The sequence below is a fragment of the Choristoneura fumiferana genome, chromosome 26 (genome assembly GCF_025370935.1).
Source record: "Choristoneura fumiferana chromosome 26, NRCan_CFum_1, whole genome shotgun sequence".
NCBI classification, from domain to species: domain Eukaryota; kingdom Metazoa; phylum Arthropoda; class Insecta; order Lepidoptera; family Tortricidae; genus Choristoneura; species Choristoneura fumiferana.
The window spans coordinates 7804808-7825323 of NC_133497.1; the positions used below are offsets into that span (position 1 = coordinate 7804808).

Sequence of the window (20516 nt, forward strand, 5' to 3'; positions counted from 1 at the left end):
CGTTTCATAAGGAAAATGTATCTGTAAGTAGCCGTAACTGGTTAGATACGAGACTAAAATGATTACAATAATACCTATCATATTTTATCATTTTAATGTAAACAATGTAATAAAGAAAAATCAGTGCATCTGGGTTTTTTAAGTACCCTGCCTGGCTGTATCACTTTAATGAGGTAGGTATGACAATTTTGATCTTCTCTATCTAATGATACTTCATAAACCCCGCCTTGTTACGGCCAATAATTATCAAACAAATAAGATCACAGGAGGCGTTTTACCTCATCGCTATAGATACCTATTTGAAGAGACTGGCCAAAATAAAATATTTTAACTAAAAAAACTGCGACTACGATTCCTTTTACGTTTTCTTTACTAGAACGAGTTCAAATGGGTCATTAAAGTGCGGTAATTAATGATAATTTAATGCCCTTAGTAATGATCAGTTTGCTGTTAGGTCAAAAACCGCGCAGTCTTTAAAAAAACTTGCTTCTGATACCAACAACATATATGCTTCCAAAACCACCATTCAGAGGTAAAAACAATACTAAAAATCAACTAAAAATTAACCCATTGCAACTCAATTGAAACCTCAACCCGTGGAGTTTGAGTTCATATTAATTATTTAGTTTCATTGGTTCTTATTCCCTTTAAACTTTCAAACGCCATGGAACTACCCGACAGTCTGACACTCGTTCTAGAAACGCGTTTTAGCGCAAACTTAACTTTGCCGTTGGCTAGTGGCACCACTTTCCTTGAATAAGCGTAAAATTTATGTAAGCTAATGTTAGTTTGAATATTGTCCACATACTCGGATAAGTTTGTTTTAAAATGTTAGCGATGCGTGGCGATGCTCCGGTTTTTAGGGTTCTGTACTTCAAAAAATATACGTGTCGACTTGAGAACCTCCTCCGTTTTTTTTTGACATGTTTGCAAACGGCCCACGGAAACGCACATGCGAAACGGAACGCTTATAGGGTCACTTTGTTGTCCGTCTGTCCATCTGTCTGTCCGTGTGTCAAGACCCTTTTTCTCAGAAACGCGTGCAGGTTCCATGCTGAAATCCTATCCTATTAATATTACGGAAAGTAAGCAAATCTTTGTGGGAAACTGTGTGAGATTTTACAATAAAGTTCCTGTAGAAGCATGGAAATTGCCACACAACTCTTTTAAAGAATACATAAAGAGTGCACTTCTGAAGAAAGCTTACTATAAAGTTGAGGAGTACTTATGTGATGAGTGCGACATGGCCTAAACTGAAAGCCGATGAAATTTAGGATGTTGATGGTGTGATGTGATGTATTCGTGTTTGTGTATGTGTGTGTTTTTTATGTCGGTGTATAATAAGTGTTGTGAAGTGTGACTTGGCAGTGTCCCGGCGCATTTCGTGTCTAGTTTCTGGTTCTGTTGCCGTTGTCCACGTTGCAGAATTTAATTTAAAAATATTTATTGGTTTGACATTTGGAGACCTTATACATCTCTATTTCTTTATTTTAATAATTATTTTAAGTTTTTGACATTGGAGGCTTTTTACACCTCTGAAGATTGTATAATTTGGTTAATTAAATTAGTTTACTTTGACATTCAGAGACTATATACATCTCTGAATTATTTAGATTAGGAATTTTATTTATTGTTAACTCAGGGACTTTCTACATCCCCTTGCTATATAGTGTAATTTTATTATTAACTCAGGGACTTTATACATCCCCTTGCTATATTTAAGGCTGTATATTGTTAAGCTTATGGATTTTAAACGTGTATATTTTTAGTTTAATTTCTAGTCACAGGCCGCGACGTCGAAGCTCCCAAGACGATCCCATAGAGCTTATGGGAACGGAAGCAATACCATGCACTCGGTACCGCTCTGCTTTCAGAGCATGACAGGAGTTCGTGTGAGCTAACTTTGGGGGCGGCAGACGTGAGCTTGCCTTCGGAATCCAAAAGTTTAATGGTTACTTGACCTGAAATGTAAATTTCAGAATTAAATTATTATTATTATAATATTTATTATTTTAATTTATGACGGTGGAAGCAGTCTACACTTCCACTGAACGTAGATTATAGTTAGAGTTTAGTTTTGTAACTAAGGGACCCCATACATCCCTGTATTATTATTATTATTATTTTGTATTTTCTTTTATTTCATTGTATACTGTAGTTTTTAAGTATTTTATTTGTAATTATTTTATGTTGAAAAAATGACTTTCTGCCAAGTTTTTGCGGCGCATTCTTCTTGGCAATGATGGTCTTTCCGAAAGCGCTGGTAGTTTTAAAAAAATGACGTGTAAAAGTGCCCATTGCGGCCTATTTACTGAATAAATGATTTTGATTTTTGATTTTGATTATAAATGCGATTTTTGTGAGTGAGTGAGTGTGTATGTTTGATACTCCTTCACGCTGAAACGGCTGGACGGATTTGAATGAAATTTTGTATGTAGATAGCTGGACATCTGGAATAAAACAGGCTACATTTTATTCCGATATTCCCACGGGATAGGGATAAAAACTCGAAACAACAACCACTGGAATTAAGATTCATGAAATTTAACAAGATTGTTTTTAATGAAACTTCAATGAAAACCACGATTTAATTTTCGGTAATTCCCACGGGAATTTAAAAAAAATCCCAAATTTTTAATACACCTGCTGGATCTAATGATTTAGTTACGTGTGCGAAGCCGTGGGTAAACACCAGTTAATATTATAAATAGGTACTCAGGTTTGCCGCCCTTTGAAGCAGGGAAAAAAACAAATTTCCAAGTCAACCCAATCAAAAGATAACAGCCATTAAAAAGGCTGTTTCCATATAAATTGCAACTGAAAAATGTATAGTAGGTACTTACTTCCGGTCATCGACTTTATAACATTGGTGCACGAGTCTGACTCGCCCTTGGCCGATTTTTTATGATGTTAACGCAGACGATGAAGATTAATAACACAGAATAAAAGCAGTACCTACGCCGTCTTCATACAAACGGCCGGAACGCGAGTTATACCTACGCGCCACGAATTCTCAGCATACCTCGGCAACCATCAGTCGCGAGTGCTCCGCGGTTACGTACAGACTCACACGCATTTATTACGTATAAGTACCTTATGAGAAGTTTCCCTGCCGGCCGCGCGGCCGCGTCACAATACACACAACTAAGCGTATTCGTTCGGGATATTGCTGTCTTTATCGCTCGTGACATAAGCGCTCGCAACCGTCCCCCCATTGCCTTCCGCCACAGAATAACTAATATTACTACCGTCCGGTCACAGAATATATAATAGCACTAACGTACAGAATGGCCACGCTCCGCCCCGCACCGGTTCGAGTTACCCCACCCCTCAAGCGCAGATTGCAGGAAACCGCAGGAAAAGCAGTCGGGTGTGGCGACGCGATGTATGTCGGCCGCACGGCACTAAGTTCGGGAGCAATCATTTTGCGAAATCGTAACGGTACCCTACCTACTTCCTTTTTCTAAATAATTAGTGATTTCTGAAATAACCAGCCGATAATACATGAGATAAACTACCTACCGAATGATTCTTTTAAGTTTGTAGTACGTATATCTATTGTAATTGAAAATAATAATGCTTAAATAACGCAAACAGACACATTTTAAGTAGTTTAAATAAAATCGGGATATTCAGGCAGAACCGGATAGGTGCACATATTTATTTTTATACGGTTTTGCTAGATAAATAAAGCAGAAATCATTGAGTATACCTATGTAAGTAACTTTTAAAAAAATTGCACTTATTCTGTTTTGCCAGAATACCCTCGGAATAGGTAAGATTAACTATTCAATTTATTTGCACATATCTAAGCCATACCTACATATGATTACCTTTAAATAATAATAATAATAATAATAATAATAACAATTTTACAAAAAGCCCGCAATACTTAATACATGCAGAATAGTGAGAAGTTCATTGCAACTAGACTGAAAATAGCCCTCCAATTTCTTAAAATATATTTATTATAACTCTTGCTACATTTACTTGTGGATACCCGTAAATGTAGTTAATACCAGCCTAAGCTTAGAAAAAGCAATACTTCGAATATAATAATAATATGATTTATTGTACAACAAAAAACAGTAATTTACATTCATATGAGTTTAAGTCTATTAAAGGTACAACTGGTTCATGGAAAAGGTCAACATTCTGTCCCCTAAACTAGGTAAAAACCTGTATCTTAGGGGCTAGAGCATTTCTCCGACTTCTAACAGACAAATAAAGAGTGAGGACGGAGTTCCAGTCTAACGAACAGTACAATAAATTTACTTAAAAAACTAAATTTAACACTAATATACACCAGCACATGTCATTGGTAGCCATACCATCGGTTTTGCAAGTCAGCCCTGTGCAGCTTACGCACACATTGACGCGTGTACAGACATCGTCGTGCCTATGTAGATTCAAGAACGCGTATTTTGTACGGCGTGGCGGCCCTGTGGTCCGTTAGTTAGCGAAACGGGCGGCTAGAAACGAACCGCCGCTTGATACCGGGTAGATACTTGAGCATCGAAGAAAAAAACGATTTTTATTAATTTTTTTTTTGTTAAACTTATTTTTGTACAGTAGCAATTATGTATGCGATTTTATCGCTTCTTTTTTCGTCAACTTTCCAATTTTTTTATTAGTTATTATCCTATTATTGACGAAGACAAATCCAAAATACAAAAATCATAAAAATTGGTCCAGCCGTTCTTGAGTTATAAAATGGTGTAACTAACACGACTTTGTTTTATAAAACCTCAAGAAGGGCTCGTCCAATTTTTATGATTCATATATATACCTATAGATATAGCTAATGTATCTGGCGTGCTATATGTGACACTGTTAGACAATAGCAATTAAAAAAAAATATCAAAATTATTTATTAAGGTTGCAAAAAGTACAATGTTTTACAATGGTTGGCACCTCTTTTAAAGTATAAAATACCTGCGCTAAGAGGCACCTTCAAGTACAATTCAAAATAAGCAAAACAAGCGCAGATAAGTAGCTGCACATGAGCCAGTTCCTTTATCACAATGCAAGGAATGGTACCTACATTACATACCTACGCATTGTGATGATATTAAAGTTTTATTGTTTATTTTGTATCAAATGTATCCCTGTGCGCCATCTTGAATAATAATAAAAAACAATAAATAAAAAAAATCAAAAACCCGACTGCCTTACAAATACTAAAAAGAAGAAAACAAGTCTAGTGGGCTAGCTTGTAGCTAACTTAAAGTTCAACAGTCTGGACCCATTTTTGAGCGTCACGATTTAAATTTTATTTCACACTTTTCTGTGAAAATGGTATATTTAAACGGTTATAACCCGTATATTTTTAGAATGGGCTAATTATTAGCTTTCATTTGATACCCCACTCGATAGGTTTGAATAAACAAATTTTTTTTAAATTTACAATTTGGCGCCAAATAATCCGCCATTTTGATTTTTTAAGAATTTCATGTACACAGTGTCACTCGCGTCACTAAGACGAATCCATTGACGTATCATTTATCAAAATGGGTCAGCCGTTGAGTAGTTACGAGAGGACATAGGAATAGACATACATAACGTACTTACATACATACATACGCGTCAAACACATAACTTCGCAGTCGGGTAAAAACCACAAAGAAGTAGGTACAATACAATGAGCTAATAAAAATAAAAACGGCAGGGTAAGCAACAGGCGCTTTATCACTTAAACAACAACTTAATTTATCAGCTAAACTGTTTCCTTTAACCTGTAACCCGTAAAAACCGTTTGTGATATCAAACTCCCAGTTTAATTGCTCTTTGCATTAAAACGATAACCTTTACCGCTTGGTCGTGACCGGCTCGGCGGATTTTTTGCTTTTGTAATAGGTACTCTTCTAATACACTGTGTCTTGTTAATTAATCTGTATGCGGTAAGCGTAATAGCTTTGCAATGAATAGAGAAATTGCTAGACGCTTCGCCTGTAGCTTGAAGTTATAGCTGTTTAGCTGCCTGTCTACTGGAGCGGAGCGGAGTGGGTAAATCGGAGCGGAATTGCGGACTGTTTCTCCATTCGAACCGTAATAAGCTTTGCACTGAATAGAGAAATCGCTCGTCGCTCCGCCTGTAGCTCGCAGTTATAGCTGTTGGGCAACCCCACTATTTTTACCCGGCTGCCCGGAGGAGGGTTATGTTTTTCGAGCGTATGCATGTATGTATGTATGTGAAAATGAAAAAAATTAAAATGAAAAATGTATTTAACTAGTAAATTGAAATACAAAAGATTCCAAAAAAAACAATCTTAATTAAACTAGTAACATAGTTTGGTGCTAGTTCTAAGTCTTAGTTTTAGGTGGTACTTTTTGGAGCCTAAATAAACTTTTCTTTCTTTCTATTTATTAATGTAATAGTACTTAGTCCTCGCTGAACCCTAAACGGCTAGACGGATTATTTACTTCCTTTTAGTTTTGGCAGTCGGGTTTTTTTATTTATTTAATTTAATAATACAAGATACCGTCACGTCCCGGGTAGGTTTTCCCCAATCAGACCTCAACCAGACTGAGTTTCTTGTCGTTTCTTCTCAGTCGGGACTAACGTAGTCTTTCCGAAACGACGTAGCATAAAAATTCCGATTGCTTGCATAACTCTCCCTTAGCGTCCAAAGTCCGAGGCTCCGGCTTCGGCTCAATTGAAGCACCCTTTGGCATGCTAAGCTAAACCACCCACTTGCTAAGCAGCCCATCTGGAAGGTCGCCCTCTCTCCGGTAAGCTGTAGGTAAAAGCCGTCTGAGACGAACAGCAACGGTCCGTTAAAGAAAAACCGGTCAAGATCGTGTCGGACACGCCCGAAATAGGGTTCCGTAGCCATTACGAAAAAGTTAAGTAATATTTTTCCAAGAACTTCGTATTTTGTACGGAATATTCCAAGTTTAGGTATATTTTATACCTTAGGCTGCTATTTACTCTTAAACTACTGATAATTCTCAAGACAACTTAACCGTTATAGTTTTCCATGTTTGATATACTTACTACCATCCTGAATTTTTTCAATTTTTTCCACCCAAAGGTTCAGATTTTAGGGGGGGACCCTCGATTTCAATGAAAATTTGCACTTTAAAGTTGAATATTTTGCAAACAAATCACTGAATCAAAAATCGTTTAAAAACCCTCAAATGGTTTTAAAAGACCTATCCAACGATGTCCCACATTAAGGTTGGATGAGAAAAAAAACCACCCCACTTTACGTCTATGAGAGGTACTCGAAAAAAAACTTTTTTGAATTTTTTATTGTACTATTTTGTCGGAATAGGTTACATATATATTCGTGCAAAAATACAGCTTTCTAGCATTGATAGTCACATAAGGGTTCCGTTTTTGCCATTTTGGCCACGGAACCCTAAAAAGTTGTTAGGCGGCCTGTCTACTAAAGCGGAGCGAGGCAGTAATGTGGAGCGGAGATGCAGGCTGTGTCTGTCTATAGGCGCGGAGCTATAGCGGAGCGGAGCGAGAAAGTAATGGTTATTGTGTTTTTATTTGAGTAGCCGACTGTTTTTCCATTCGCGGAGCTTCCCTGCTCGCATTCGTTTCTTCGCTCCGCTTCCCGGTTTTACTTATATGATTTTTTAAACTTTTAAGTTGGTAACTACCAACTCCCTGTCCACTGAAAAGGAACGGAGATTTTATGCAATTCTATATTGGCGGATTTTTATCTCGCTCACAGCTCCGCTACCTCACTCCACTCAGTCGCAGTGGCCAAGCAGCCTATGTACTTATTCTCTGGTATTAAAATAGGTTGCGCTCGCGCAGTAAGGCTGCGTCAGTCCCCGCGAGTGGCCAACTCCCCCCACTCAAGGAAAAACTATCGAAAAACAACGTTCCGAGAAGTGATGTGATGTGTGTCGACAAGGTTAGTGGCTTTTTATAATGTATATGTGTAATATGAATATGTGTATAACTAGCGACCCGCCACGGCTTCGCTCGGGTGCAACTTTGAAAAAAACGGGCTTAAAGTAGCTACAAATCGATGGCATTTATTATCTCCCTTTTAACACACGCACCCGCGGAGCAGAATCGCTACGATACTCTTATCTTCCTCATGAATCTTATTTAATAATGAAAACCGCATTAACCTCGTAAGGCTCAAAGTTCTAAATTTAGGACATAACGTCAAAGCTAGTTTAAACTTGACTAACTTAACTTGGCTAATTTTAACTTTGCTTGTTTTGATCGTTCATCCACCATTAGGTAGATACCTCTCATATTTCGTTTTCTAGATATTTTTTACCGTACAACGGCTAAATCTACTAGACACTGGCAAAATTACCCTCCGATGGACAAAGCCATATTTAAAAAAAAACAACGACATTAAGTTTGAAATTCTATTGATTATTTGACGTGGGTCTTACGAGATTAAAATCTGTTGTGCAGTTATAAACGTACTATATATAATATAGATAGAGGGCAGACGTGGAAACTGGAAAGCGACGTTGTTTTATGCTTTAGGTTGATACTTTGTTTTTAAACCCAACGCAAAAAGAGGGATGTTATACCTAGTCTAGTATAAGTTCGACAGCACTGGCTGTCTGTCTGTGACATCTTAGCTCTTAAGCATTTTGGCTGATTTTGATGTGTTTTTTTAATATGAAAACGTTTTTGTTTGCGGGGATTTTTAGCTGTTTGGTACGGCCCTTAGTGAGATATTGAACTTTGAAATTACATTGCCGGGCGTTCTTCAACTTTTAAAGAAAGAATGATAAATTAGCGGTAAACATCTTGCTTCTTTTTGTTTCCGACTGCAAATTAGAGGACCTAAAGTCATGTTGAGATTGACCAAATAAAAAAAAAGCAACTAAAAGTTAATAAAAAGTATGTTATCACAACAGACTCCACTTTACCATCAACCACGGTATCAGCTTTGCCTTTCGTTCTGTTACATACTGTATTATTTTATCTTACTTAGGGGCCCTTGCAGATACACTCTGACCTACAGCAATCAACTTATTCCATCCATTATTTTACCACCTCATCTAGGTGTAAATTAGATGATCGGCTTCTGAGGTCGTATAGGTAGCCTAACGTTTCTGAAAATAACCTAAAAACCTCAAACACCCCGTCTTTTTTTATTTTAAGTTAGTTTAATGCAATAATTGCAAATATCTTAATTATTTTAAGCAATAGGTATTTTTCTTCATTTAGTATAAGTAGTTACTTACCTAGTAATATTTTTTTTATCTAAGCGTCGCCGGTGTCGGGGGACCGCTGATGATCTTGAAACGGCTGCACCGATTTTGATAAAACGTGTCTAAGAACCGGTCCGCTCGTTTAAGAGCTACGGTGCCACAGACAGACACACGGACAGACACACATAGCGGTGAAACTTATAACACCCCTCTTTTTGCGCCGGGGGTTAACAAGCAATTTTGAACATGAAACTACCGTGAGACTCACTAATATTTAATGAAAAAAATCGGATAGCTCACTCATAGTCAAAATACCACGGATAATATAGTTTAGCTCGACATGTTTCGGGCTAATGAGGGCTATCGTCACAGAGTACATTTTTATATAGGCTATCGCGTATGAATTCGCCGCTAGAGGCGCTAGTGTAGCGTGAGGTTTTCGAAATGTCCAATCTCATAGTTTTTGGGTGAGCTACGCGGGTTTATTTATAATTAGAATAACTTTGTGAATATTTTGCATTACCTGAAATTAATTATGGAAATTATGCGTTACGGGGAAATTAATGTCTGTGTTTTGAGACAGTTTTGTCTTTGGGAAACTTTTCCCTCCCTTTTTTTTTCGAACAAAACGGGACTACGCAACACTGTGGTTGCTCGATATTTTTATGGTATTTGTATGAAAAATACGACTGTTTGTTCTCGGGTCTTGGGTGTTTAATATGTATTTAAGTATGTATCTATATATATAATGCATTTTTACTCAAATAAAAAAACAAAAGAAGTACAGATTGAATTAAATAAAATACTTAATACTAATAAGAAGATGACAAAGAAAACTTACCTAAGAAACCTTAACTAAATATATCTAAGATGTTACTATAAAAATAAAAATTATAAAAATAAAACCCCGTCCAAAAGATCTGCCTGTGGCAGAGTTCCCATGATGCTGGCCGCATTACCTACCCCTTTGGACCGCAAGTGCGATCCGCTGGGATAAATACGTACCAGCTCTTGAGTCCCCAGAGGTGTCGATCAACCGGGAAGAAAGGGCCTTTATGAAACACTTCATATCGGCTGACCAAGGCCCTAGAGTCTCAACAGCAAGCGCCGCAAACTCGTGATCTTTTAATAAAGAGGAGTACTTGCGGCGCTTGAGGAGTTGGGCCTGATCAGCCGCAGCGCCGGCTTGTGAGCTAGTTGCCTGCATGTGGGACAGAGCGAAAGTATTAACGCATGTAGCGTCCCACATAATTATATTTATTTATCCGTTGCTTAGTACCCATAACACAAGCTTTGCGAAGCTTACTTTGGGACTAGGTCAAATAGTGTGAATTGTCCCGTGATATTTATTTATTTATTATTATTATTTATAATCTATCAAAATTTATCGCTGCGTCAATAAAATAATAAAGGCTTACCGCAACCTTCTTCGTTCCGTCGTCGTGGGCAAAAAAATAAGAACGACCGTATTTAATTTTATGTTTTCATCAATTTTATTTAAGACTTGACTTTACCCAAGGATTTTATCCCTATCCTGTGGGAATATCGTGATAAAACATGCCATTTATCTAAATCCGTCCAACTGTTGTCATCCGGTCCGTCTATCCGTATGTCGTGTCACACGCATTTCGCTCAAAAACTGCAAGACGTTTAATGAAAATTGGATTAGATAGAGATAGAGGGTGTAGATGTCTTGTGATGGCCGCCACTTAGTTTGGGTATTATCTAAATGCTACACAAAATTTTTCAAAAAAATGCGTCAATAATTTGACGGATCATTTTTTTTAAGTATCTCAAGGTTTGTCACTGTATTTTGTTTCTTTTCTTTTGTAAATCAAAGAGTTTACTTACATTTTATTTAAACGTTCCTAAAGAAATATTACCTAAGTATATATTTTCAGTAATAATCGCTCCGAAAACTGCTCCACATTACCTACGCTCTCGCTCCGCTCCGGTGGGCAGGCAGTCCAAAGCAGGTCGCGTATATTTTTTTATTCTTCTCACTGCATTCCAGATGTACAAACTACTCCCACTTCTGGCGCTCCTGGCGGCAGCATCCGCCCAGGCAATGGGCGACCTGGACTCCATCATAGCTCAACTGCAGTCTACCGCAGCGCCCGTCGCCAATAAGAACGACGACTTAGACCTGTCGCCTGTCACCCCGGCGGGTAAGGACCTGGACTCTATCATAGGCCAGCTGAAGCCTACCGCTGCGCTCGCCGGCAACAATAATTTAGATTTAGACCTGTCGCCGGTCGCTCAGGCGTTCGGCGGCGACCTGAACTCAATCATAGCTCGTCTGCAGTCTACCGCAGCGCCCGTCGCCAATAAGAACGACGACTTAGACCTGTCGCCTGTCACCCCGGCGGGTAAGGACCTGGACTCTATCATAGGCCAGCTGAAGCCTACCGCTGCGCTCGCCGGCAACAATAATTTAGATTTAGACCTGTCGCCGGTCGCTCAGGCGTTCGGCGGCGACCTGAACTCAATCACAGCTCGTCTGCAGTCTACCGCAGCGCCCGTCGCCAATAAGAACGACGACTTAGACCTGTCGCCTGTCACCTTGGCGGGTAAGGACCTGGACTCTATCATAGCCCAGCTGAATCCTACCGCTGCGCTCGCCGGCAACAATAATTTAGATTTAGACCTGTCGCCGGTCGCTCAGGCGATCGACGGCGACCTGGACTCAATCATAGCTAGTATGCAGGCTACCGCAGCGCCCGTCGCCAATAAGAACGACGACTTAGACCTGTCTGAATAAGAAATAAGAAACGTTTATTGTTTATAACCGTGTCCAAATTATGTTAACATTTATGCATAAGAATTTTCAACAGTTTGCCCATTTCGGACGTACATGTACATCTATATATAAAACAAAGTCGTGTTAGTCACACCATTTATAACTCAAGAACGGCTGGACCAATTTTTATGATTTTTGTGCATTTGGATTTGTCTTCGTCAGGAATAGGATAATTAAGTATTAAAAACATTGCAAAATTGTCAAAAAAATAAAATTAAATTAAAATCATTTTCCCATACAAAATGCTCATGGGTTGTAAGCTCTCCCCTTCAATTAAATAACGTATTTAAATAAATTGGACCCGCTAGATGGCGCTGTTGTTGGTGTGTTATCATATTTTTAATGTACTTAGTGTATTTTCGGGCAGAACAACGTCTGCCGGGTCCGATAGTTATTAATAAAAATGTTTCTTACACAGTCCAATTAAGGTTGCTGTCTATTGTGAATCCTAAAAGAATTGTGCTACTTATTTGTTCAATGTTTTCACTGCCAATTACCAAATTACATACTTGTCTATAGTTTGTAAACTATAATATTTTTGTTTTGTCCAAGTTTACCTTCAAGTTTACAGATGATAACCAAATTAATTACGATTTTTTATATTTTATACAACAATAGAACCATTTTGTTTGTCATTAAATATAAATATTGTAGCATCATCGGCGAACGTAACACACATGTGAACAAGTACCAGAGGGAACTCATTGACATAAACTAAGAACTACAGCGGCCCTAGGACGCTGCCTTGGGGTACGCCTTGTAATTTTTTCATAGCTTGACTGTACTTTTGTGATTGTTTTTGTTGTTTTATCATTATCATCTAATATCGTAGCTTGTGATCTATTTGAAAGATAGCTTTTCACTAGTGCTGTAGCCGTTCCGCGAATACCGACGTGCTCAAGTTGTTTTAACAAAATTTTTATGCGAAAACAAAGTCAAAGGCTTTTGACAGGTCTATAAAAAGTGCAAAAAAAGTGCATTCTTATTTAAATTGGTCCATATTCCATATCTGTTTTAGAATATTAAATATAGCTAGTGTCGTATTTTTCTCTTTTTGTTATCCAAACTGATTGGTATTTAAAATATTGTTTTTATTGAAGTACGAAATTATGCGATTAATATAGCTTTTACAAATATTCGGAAATATGGTGTATGATTAGCCATTTCATTCCATGGGTCCTTTTTTATGTAATGGTTTAACAAGAGCCTTTTTAAGGTCGTTTGGGATAATTCCACTTTCCAGCGATAAATTAATAATACCTATGTGCCAATGGTTTTGCTTATGTATTCAATACTTGATTTAATTAGAGTCATATTCGTGGACATGGATGAAACTTGGGATCGTGTACGGACTGCTTTCACTGTGGCCGGCGAAAAAGTCCTAGGCTATAAACGCTCTAAGCAAGAACCCTGGATGTCCCAAGAGCTGTGGTCCGCGATAGAGAGAAGGCAGAGCGTAAAGCTAGAGCAGTTGGTCGCTGAAAACACTGTCGCTTTTGACGCGCTAGTTGAGGAGTATACTGCCTTGCGCCTCCGCATCCGAAAGCTAGCGAGACGTGACAGACGACGTGCCGCTGACGAGCTAGCAGACCGAGCCAACGCAGCAGCTAAGATAGCCAACATGAGGGAGTTGTACGACGTTACTAAACGCCTGTGCAATAAATCACTTTGCTCCAAAAACCGCTGAAGAAGCCGCGGGACAATTGCTGTGTACTACAGAGGAACAACTGAAACGGTGGACCGAGCACTTCTCCAACCTGCTGACTCAATGCCAAACCCACCAAATAACTGCGTCAGACATCCCCGGACCAACCCTGAATCTGCCAACGACTCCACCAACATACGAAGAAGTAGTCGCCGCCATTAAACAGCTGAAGGCAGGGAAGGCACCAGGGGTCGATAACATCAATGTGGAGCTATTAAAAGCGGATCCGGCCAGGTCAGCCGAAATACTTTATCCGCTGTTGCAACGGGTTTGGGAGACGGAGCGTGTTCCCTGCGAGTGGAAGCAGGGTTTGCTCGTGAAGGTACCGAAGAAGGGGGACTTGTCAGTCTGCGATAACTGGAGGGGTATAACGCTCTTACCCACTGCGGCTAAAGTTCTGGCAAAAATACTCCTCAACCGAATGTCCCCGGAGATTGCAGGAACACTTCGGGAAGAGCAGGCCGGGTTCCGTTCTGGCAGAACATGCACCGACCACACGAATACCTTGCGCATACTTATAGAGTCGTGCGTGGAGTGGAGAGCCGAACTTTTCCTTGCTTTCGTCGACTTCGAGAAAGCGTTCGACTCCGTGCAGTGGAGCGCACTGTGGTCCTGTCTCAGGCAAAGAGGAATACCCAGCAAGTATATAGGTATCATCCAGTCCCTATACAACGGTAGCATCTGCAAAGTAGTGCACGACCAAGTTCTAGGGGAGCCAATCCCAGTGACTGCTGGAGTCAAGCAAGGCTGCCTCCTGTCACCGCTGCTCTTCATTATCCTACTCGACGACGTCATGCGGAAGGTAACTCAAACACCTAGGGGCATCCCATGGAACAAAGGCTCGCACCTGGAGGATCTCGACTACGCGGACGACATAGTGTTGATTTCGTCTTCACTGACCGCTCTCCAAATGAAGCTGAACTCGTTACGGGAGGAAGCTCAAGATAAGGGTCTACGAATCAACGCTGGGAAGACCGTCGAAATGCGAGTACAGTCTTTCGAAAATCGACCCATCAGACTCAATGGTACACCACTGGAATCTGTCGCAAAGTTCACATATCTCGGCAGCACCGTGACCAACAGCGGTGGCTCCAATGACGATGTCGACGCGAGGATCAGGAAGGCGAAAGGTGCCTTTGCCCAGCTAAAACCTGTGTGGGATTCGAACGTGCTCACTCGGCGGATCAAGGTTTCCCTCTTCGATTCCATAGTGAAGTCTGTTTTGCTCTTCGGCTGCGAGACTTGGAAGGAGACAAAGGGTCTGACGAACAAGCTACAAGTGTTCGTCAACAAATGCCTGAGGTCCATCCTGCGCATTTTTTGGCCGAACACTATCAGCAACGAGGATCTGTGGAAGCGATGCCACCAAATTCCGATAAAGCGAGAGATCGCGCAACGGAAATGGAAGTGGATAGGGCACACCCTCCGAAGACCAGAGGACAATACAGCCAGGGTCGCGTTCACGTGGAGGCCGCATGGGAGCAGGCGGCGGGGCCGGCCGGCGCACACGTGGCACAGCGCACCGTGGGCGCCGAGCTGCGAAGCGGCGCTGAGTTGGGGAGACGCGGAGCAACAGGCGCAGGACAGGAGCGAATGGCGACGTCTCACGAAGGCCCTTGTACCACTGGGTACCATAGGACGACAACAACAATATTCGTATTCGAAAAGAGGAGATCCGACACAGAACTAAAGTCATCGACATAGCTCACCGGATAAGCAAACTGAAGTGGCAGTGGGCCGGCCATATCAGTCGAAGAACCGATAACCGCTGGGGCAAACGAGTTCTTGAGTGGAGACCGCGAATCGGCAAGCGTGACGTAGGACGCCCTCAGACTAGGTGAAGCGATGATCTTCGCAGGTTAGCTGGCAAGAACTGGATGAGACTGGCCGAGGATCGTGCTCAGTGGCGTGCAACTGGAGAGGCCTATGTCCAGCAGTGGACTAAGATAGGCCGATGATGATGATGATGATGATATTCGTATTTTATCATGTCCAATACTTTTTTTTATTTTTTTAGTGCTAACGGGCAAAATAAAAAAACCGGCCAAGTGCGAGTCGGACTCCCACACGAAGGGTTCCGTAGCTACCTATACAACATCAGACATTAGCAAACATCGACAAAAAAACACGTTTGCCGTACTGGAGCCCCACTTAAATATTTATTCTATTTTAATTAATTATTTACTTTTAAAGTGAATGAAATTATCTACAAATAAATATTCTGTAAACATTTTTCAAGCAACTACCTGTTTGCCGTAAGCACCCCGTAAATATTTATATTTATTCTGTTTTTAGTATTTGTTGTTATAACGGTAACAGAAATACATCATCTATTCGGTGAAAACTGTTTAGCTATCACGGTTCATGAGATACAGCCTAGTGACAGACAGGCAGACGGACAGTGGAGTCTTAGTAATAGGGCCCCGTTTTTATTACCCTTTGGGCACAGAACTCTAAAAAGTTCTCTAATCACACACACCAACAAAAAGTTGGAGAAACCCCGACTGTCACTTCAAAGTTCAATATCTCAAAAACGATCGATTTTGATAAAACATAGCTAGAAAACCTGCTTTCCAATAAAAAAACCGCATTCAAATCGGTCCATCCGTTTAAGAGCTAGCAGCAGCCGACAGACACACATAGCGGTCAAACTTATAACACCGTCGGGGGTTTAACAACACCCAACCCGCGCTAAACCGGGGCGCGTCAACGTATATAGAGTATATAAATGCATTTTTTAATTTGGTTATGATATATTTTAAATTCGTAATATCTTTTGAATTGAATGTCCGATTTGAATAATTCAAAAAGTAGTATGATTGGTTATTTGGAGTCTTTTTTGTATTTTTTATTTCACTCCAAACTGTCCAGCGGTGGTGTAGGGGTATAGCACGCAGCACGGATTGCTGAGGACCTGGGTTCGATTCCCAGCGCTGGTCTCTTTTTCTGGTTTTTCTGTGCATCCATGTCTGTTTGTATTTTCGATTTGTATTTTCAAAAAGTAGTGTACAGATATTGAAACCGTCTTGAATATGAAATTATTTATTTGGATAAGGATTTACACAAAGGTATAGCATGGTCTGATTTTAGTTGGCGTGTCAGTCAACTTTTAAAATATATAAAAGTAGTAGTGACATAAATACAATAGTGACATACTCGTTCGGAAGTTTTTTGTAGAAATTGATATGAGTATTCTTTTATACTTGTAATTGAATTTTTTTATGTTCTATCATCAATAGTTTCCACAGCCACAGCGCATGAGATGAAAGATGTTTTATGGCAACTTTTTTTACACTTTGAGGTATATTATTGAAGTTTTAGTACGGAACCCTAATCTTTTCTGGTAATAAATATAGCCTAAGGCACTGGAATAATTTAGCATTATAATAGTGAAAGAATTTTTAAAACCAGTCCAGTAGTTTTTGAGTTAATTCGTAACAAAAATATAAGCATCCAAATCTTTCCTCTTTATAATATAAGTATAGATTATTAATAGAACCTAGCAATGTCAAAGGGTTTATTAATTACATGGTCATCTTTTTTTAAATGATCAGTTTTTTCTATTATGTCATTTATTTTGAGTAGTATTTTGATTCATTATTCACCAACGGCTTTACTCTTATTTGAACTTTGGATGTTATAATTTATATTTGCATAAAAACGTAATGCTAAAAACGTAAACTGCTTTCATAATTTACAATATTTTTTGTATCTAATACCTCGTTATATACCCTATATTTCGTCATTAAATTATTTGATTTGAATGCTTGACTATAAAGTTGCCTTTTTTGTTTACTTGCTATCACACACAACTCCTTTGGTTTACCACATTGGTTTTCTTTCGTGAGTTTTTTTTAACCGGAACACATAGAAGCTTAGCATAGATCAAAAACGAGATTAAAACTATCACATCTGTTTCTGACTTGAATGAGTTTTCTGAATTTTTTGAGGGATTGACCTTAGCATATAATTTGTTTGTCTATTTTGATATCCAATACGCAATATTTCTCTCAGGCAGGAGCAGTCTTCTTATGTATTGGTTATCGTTTTGCATTTGTTTATTATTATTCAAGGGAACAAAAGAGACATATGAGAACTGAGTACCTACTGACTAGACGTAGCAATTCATTCTGTTTATGTACATTTAGATATTTATTATACAGTACTTCTCCAAGTATCTATCTCTGGTATCCTAGAGATGGCAAGAGGAGCAGAGGAAGACAACATATAAGATGGGAGGATGAGTTAAAGCTAACGGCAGGCCCGAACTGGAGGAGGGTAGCCAGGGATAGAAAACAGTGGAAAATGTTAGAGGAGGCCTTTGTCAAGCGACACACTGAGCTTAGAGATATTCTATAACAATACAACGGAGGAGGATGAGCTCAGGATAAAAAGGCTAAATAGATAGATAGATAGACTTCTCCAAGTATGACATAAGTATTTGCGAGCAGCTATATAGTTATAGACAGAGCATTTGAAATTTAATGAGTTCCAGTCATGTGATCCTCCCATGATCAATACAGTAAGCAGTACAGAAAACACGAGTATAATACATAGAGATTTTCTAAGGTAAGCAATAGGCGGCCTTATCGCTTCAGAGCGATCTCCTCCAGGCAACCTTTACAATGGACAGAAATAAGGAATACATTTTAGCAGGTGGAGCAATTTAAAGTAGATATTAGAGCAGTATCAAGAATACATAAACTAACACATACAATACACATACACAACAAATCTAAACAGATAGATACCATAACAACATATAAGTAAGCTAACTATAACATTCATACGCAAGATGACAGATAGTGCTCTCTAAGCATAGACTTAAAGATAGGAAAGGACTTTGCGCGCCTCAAGTCTGTCGGTAGGGAGTTCCACAACCGAGTGGCCTGGACAGTGTAAAATAAACATAGAATTTAGAGTTGTAAAGTGGGACAGTATAAGGAGAAAGTTCTGAGAGAGCAACGAGCAGAAGTAACATAGCTAAATCGCTCTTTGAGGTAGCAAGGATCACTACGCAATCTGAAATTGTAAAGCTCTTACATATATTATCACATGATTTTAATACCTGTTCAGTTCAATTGTGCATTCGGTTTACTACAGCCTGTTACCGTATATTAATCACCTAATGAAGCCTGAAGTAAATTACGAATATTCCTACCACACTGATCGCTGAAGAGAAGAACGACGACTTAGAACTGTCGCCTGTCACCCCGGCGGGTAAGGACCTGGACTCTATCATAGCCCAGCTGAAAACTACCGCTGCGCTCGTCGGCAACAAGGACGTAGACTTGGACTTGTCGCCGGTCGCTCAGGCGATCGGCGGCGACCTGGACTCAATCATAGCTCGTCTGCAGTCTACCGCAGCGCCCGTCGCCAATAAGAACGACGACTTTAGACCTGTCGCTTATCACCCCAGCGGGTAAGACCACCATAGACCCAGTATCATGATGATGATGATGACGTTGATGACAATGACGATGACAACGACAATGCGACAACGACAACGACAGTGACAATGACGAAAGTGATGATGGTGACAATGAACTTTCAATCGTTCAAAGCTTAAGAGCGTTTATACCTGCTGATCTGGTAACGTTGCATTTTTTGTTATTTTCTCGATTATTTTCATAAAAATTGAATAAAAATAAAAATGTTGTCTGATAGAACACTTCTTAAATATATACTAAGTTAATGTGTCTACTCCATAATTCTCGTGATAGACTTTTATATTCTTCAAAAACTAATTAATGTTTATAACCGGTTTTAAAGATAATAAAAGTCTGTACCGAATAATTATTGAGTAGACACATTAACTTATATTATTATATTAGAAGTGTCCTATCATACAACATTTTAATTTTCATTCAAATTTTATGAAATAATCGAGAAAAACTAACAAAAATGCAACGTTGCCAGCTCAGCAGGTATAAAGGCTCTTAACTGGAAGAGATCCCTTTTATGTATGTATGTATGTATGTAAACTCTTTATTATACAAAGAAAATAAGTTCGCCTTTGTACATCTCTTTCTCTTGTTAACTGCTATTTTCATATGTTTTATGTACAATAAAGATTTATACAATGATGACAAAGACAATGATGATGATGATAATGATGATGGCGATAATGACAATGCCGATGATGATGATGATGATTTGTTTCTTTCCAGCCAGTGACAAGTCGTCACAACGGAGAACAAGGAAGAGGGCGAGTGCGTCCCGTACTACCTGTGCGACGGGAACAACACCATCATTGAGGACGGCACCGGCATCATCGACATACGGTCAGTCAACACCATACCTCTAGTAAAACAGGAGAAGTATGTTAAATCCGACCCTTTAGGAGACAACTGCCTACTCCAGCGCGGACGCTACCTACCTACTAATTACATACGCTTATGATATTCTTAAACTATTAATATTTAATTACATCATGTCCTTTTATCTATTAGGATATATTTATTCACATAAATTAGCATTATTACCAGTATCCAGCATCTAGATATTCATTAATTGAGTAGTAGCATTTTTCTATAATGAATTCTTATGTTACAATATATAATATATATAAAATTGCGTTACAGTGTTCGAGATGGCCCCTGTCAGTCGTACCTCGACACCTGTTGCGTGTCCAAAGAGAGGAGGAAGCCCAACGACCCGATCACCCCCCCAACACCTGTCAACGTAAGCAATACAATACAATGACTCTTTATTAATCATCATAATTACGGCTATTATTTACTGAAAATTATAAAATTAATTAGTTTTTAGAATATATTAGAATAATTTAACAAAATGACATGTAATAATGATATTACCAATAAAAAATATGAGTATGAGTAATATAGTGAGCAGTAACAGAAG

At 39.2% G+C, this 20516-nt stretch overlaps 1 protein-coding gene and 1 long non-coding RNA gene across 2 annotated transcripts in view; both read left to right on the top strand.

Moving 5' to 3' along the window:
• Window positions 1–20340, top strand: LOC141443056 (uncharacterized). Its single transcript, XM_074108270.1, has 6 exons — window positions 1–23; window positions 7760–7874; window positions 11162–11896; window positions 18851–18872; window positions 19823–19936; window positions 20237–20340. The coding sequence occupies exons 1-6, from the start codon at window positions 16–18 to the stop codon at window positions 20338–20340; spliced, it is 1098 nt and encodes a 365-aa protein (XP_073964371.1). The 5' UTR covers window positions 1–15.
• LOC141442656 (uncharacterized) overlaps window positions 1–20516 on the top strand; it is a 154275-nt gene that overhangs the window by 19102 nt on the left and 114657 nt on the right. The window lies entirely within an intron of this gene.

Bases quoted from the DNA above. Each gene is read 5' to 3' on its own strand.
- LOC141443056 (XM_074108270.1), top strand. The intron at 11,897-18,850 runs CTGTCTGAATAA...GACGACTTAGAA, and splicing joins ATAAGAACGACGACTTAGAC to CTGTCGCCTGTCACCCCGGC. The intron at 18,873-19,822 runs GTAAGGACCTGG...GTTTCTTTCCAG, and splicing joins GTCGCCTGTCACCCCGGCGG to CCAGTGACAAGTCGTCACAA.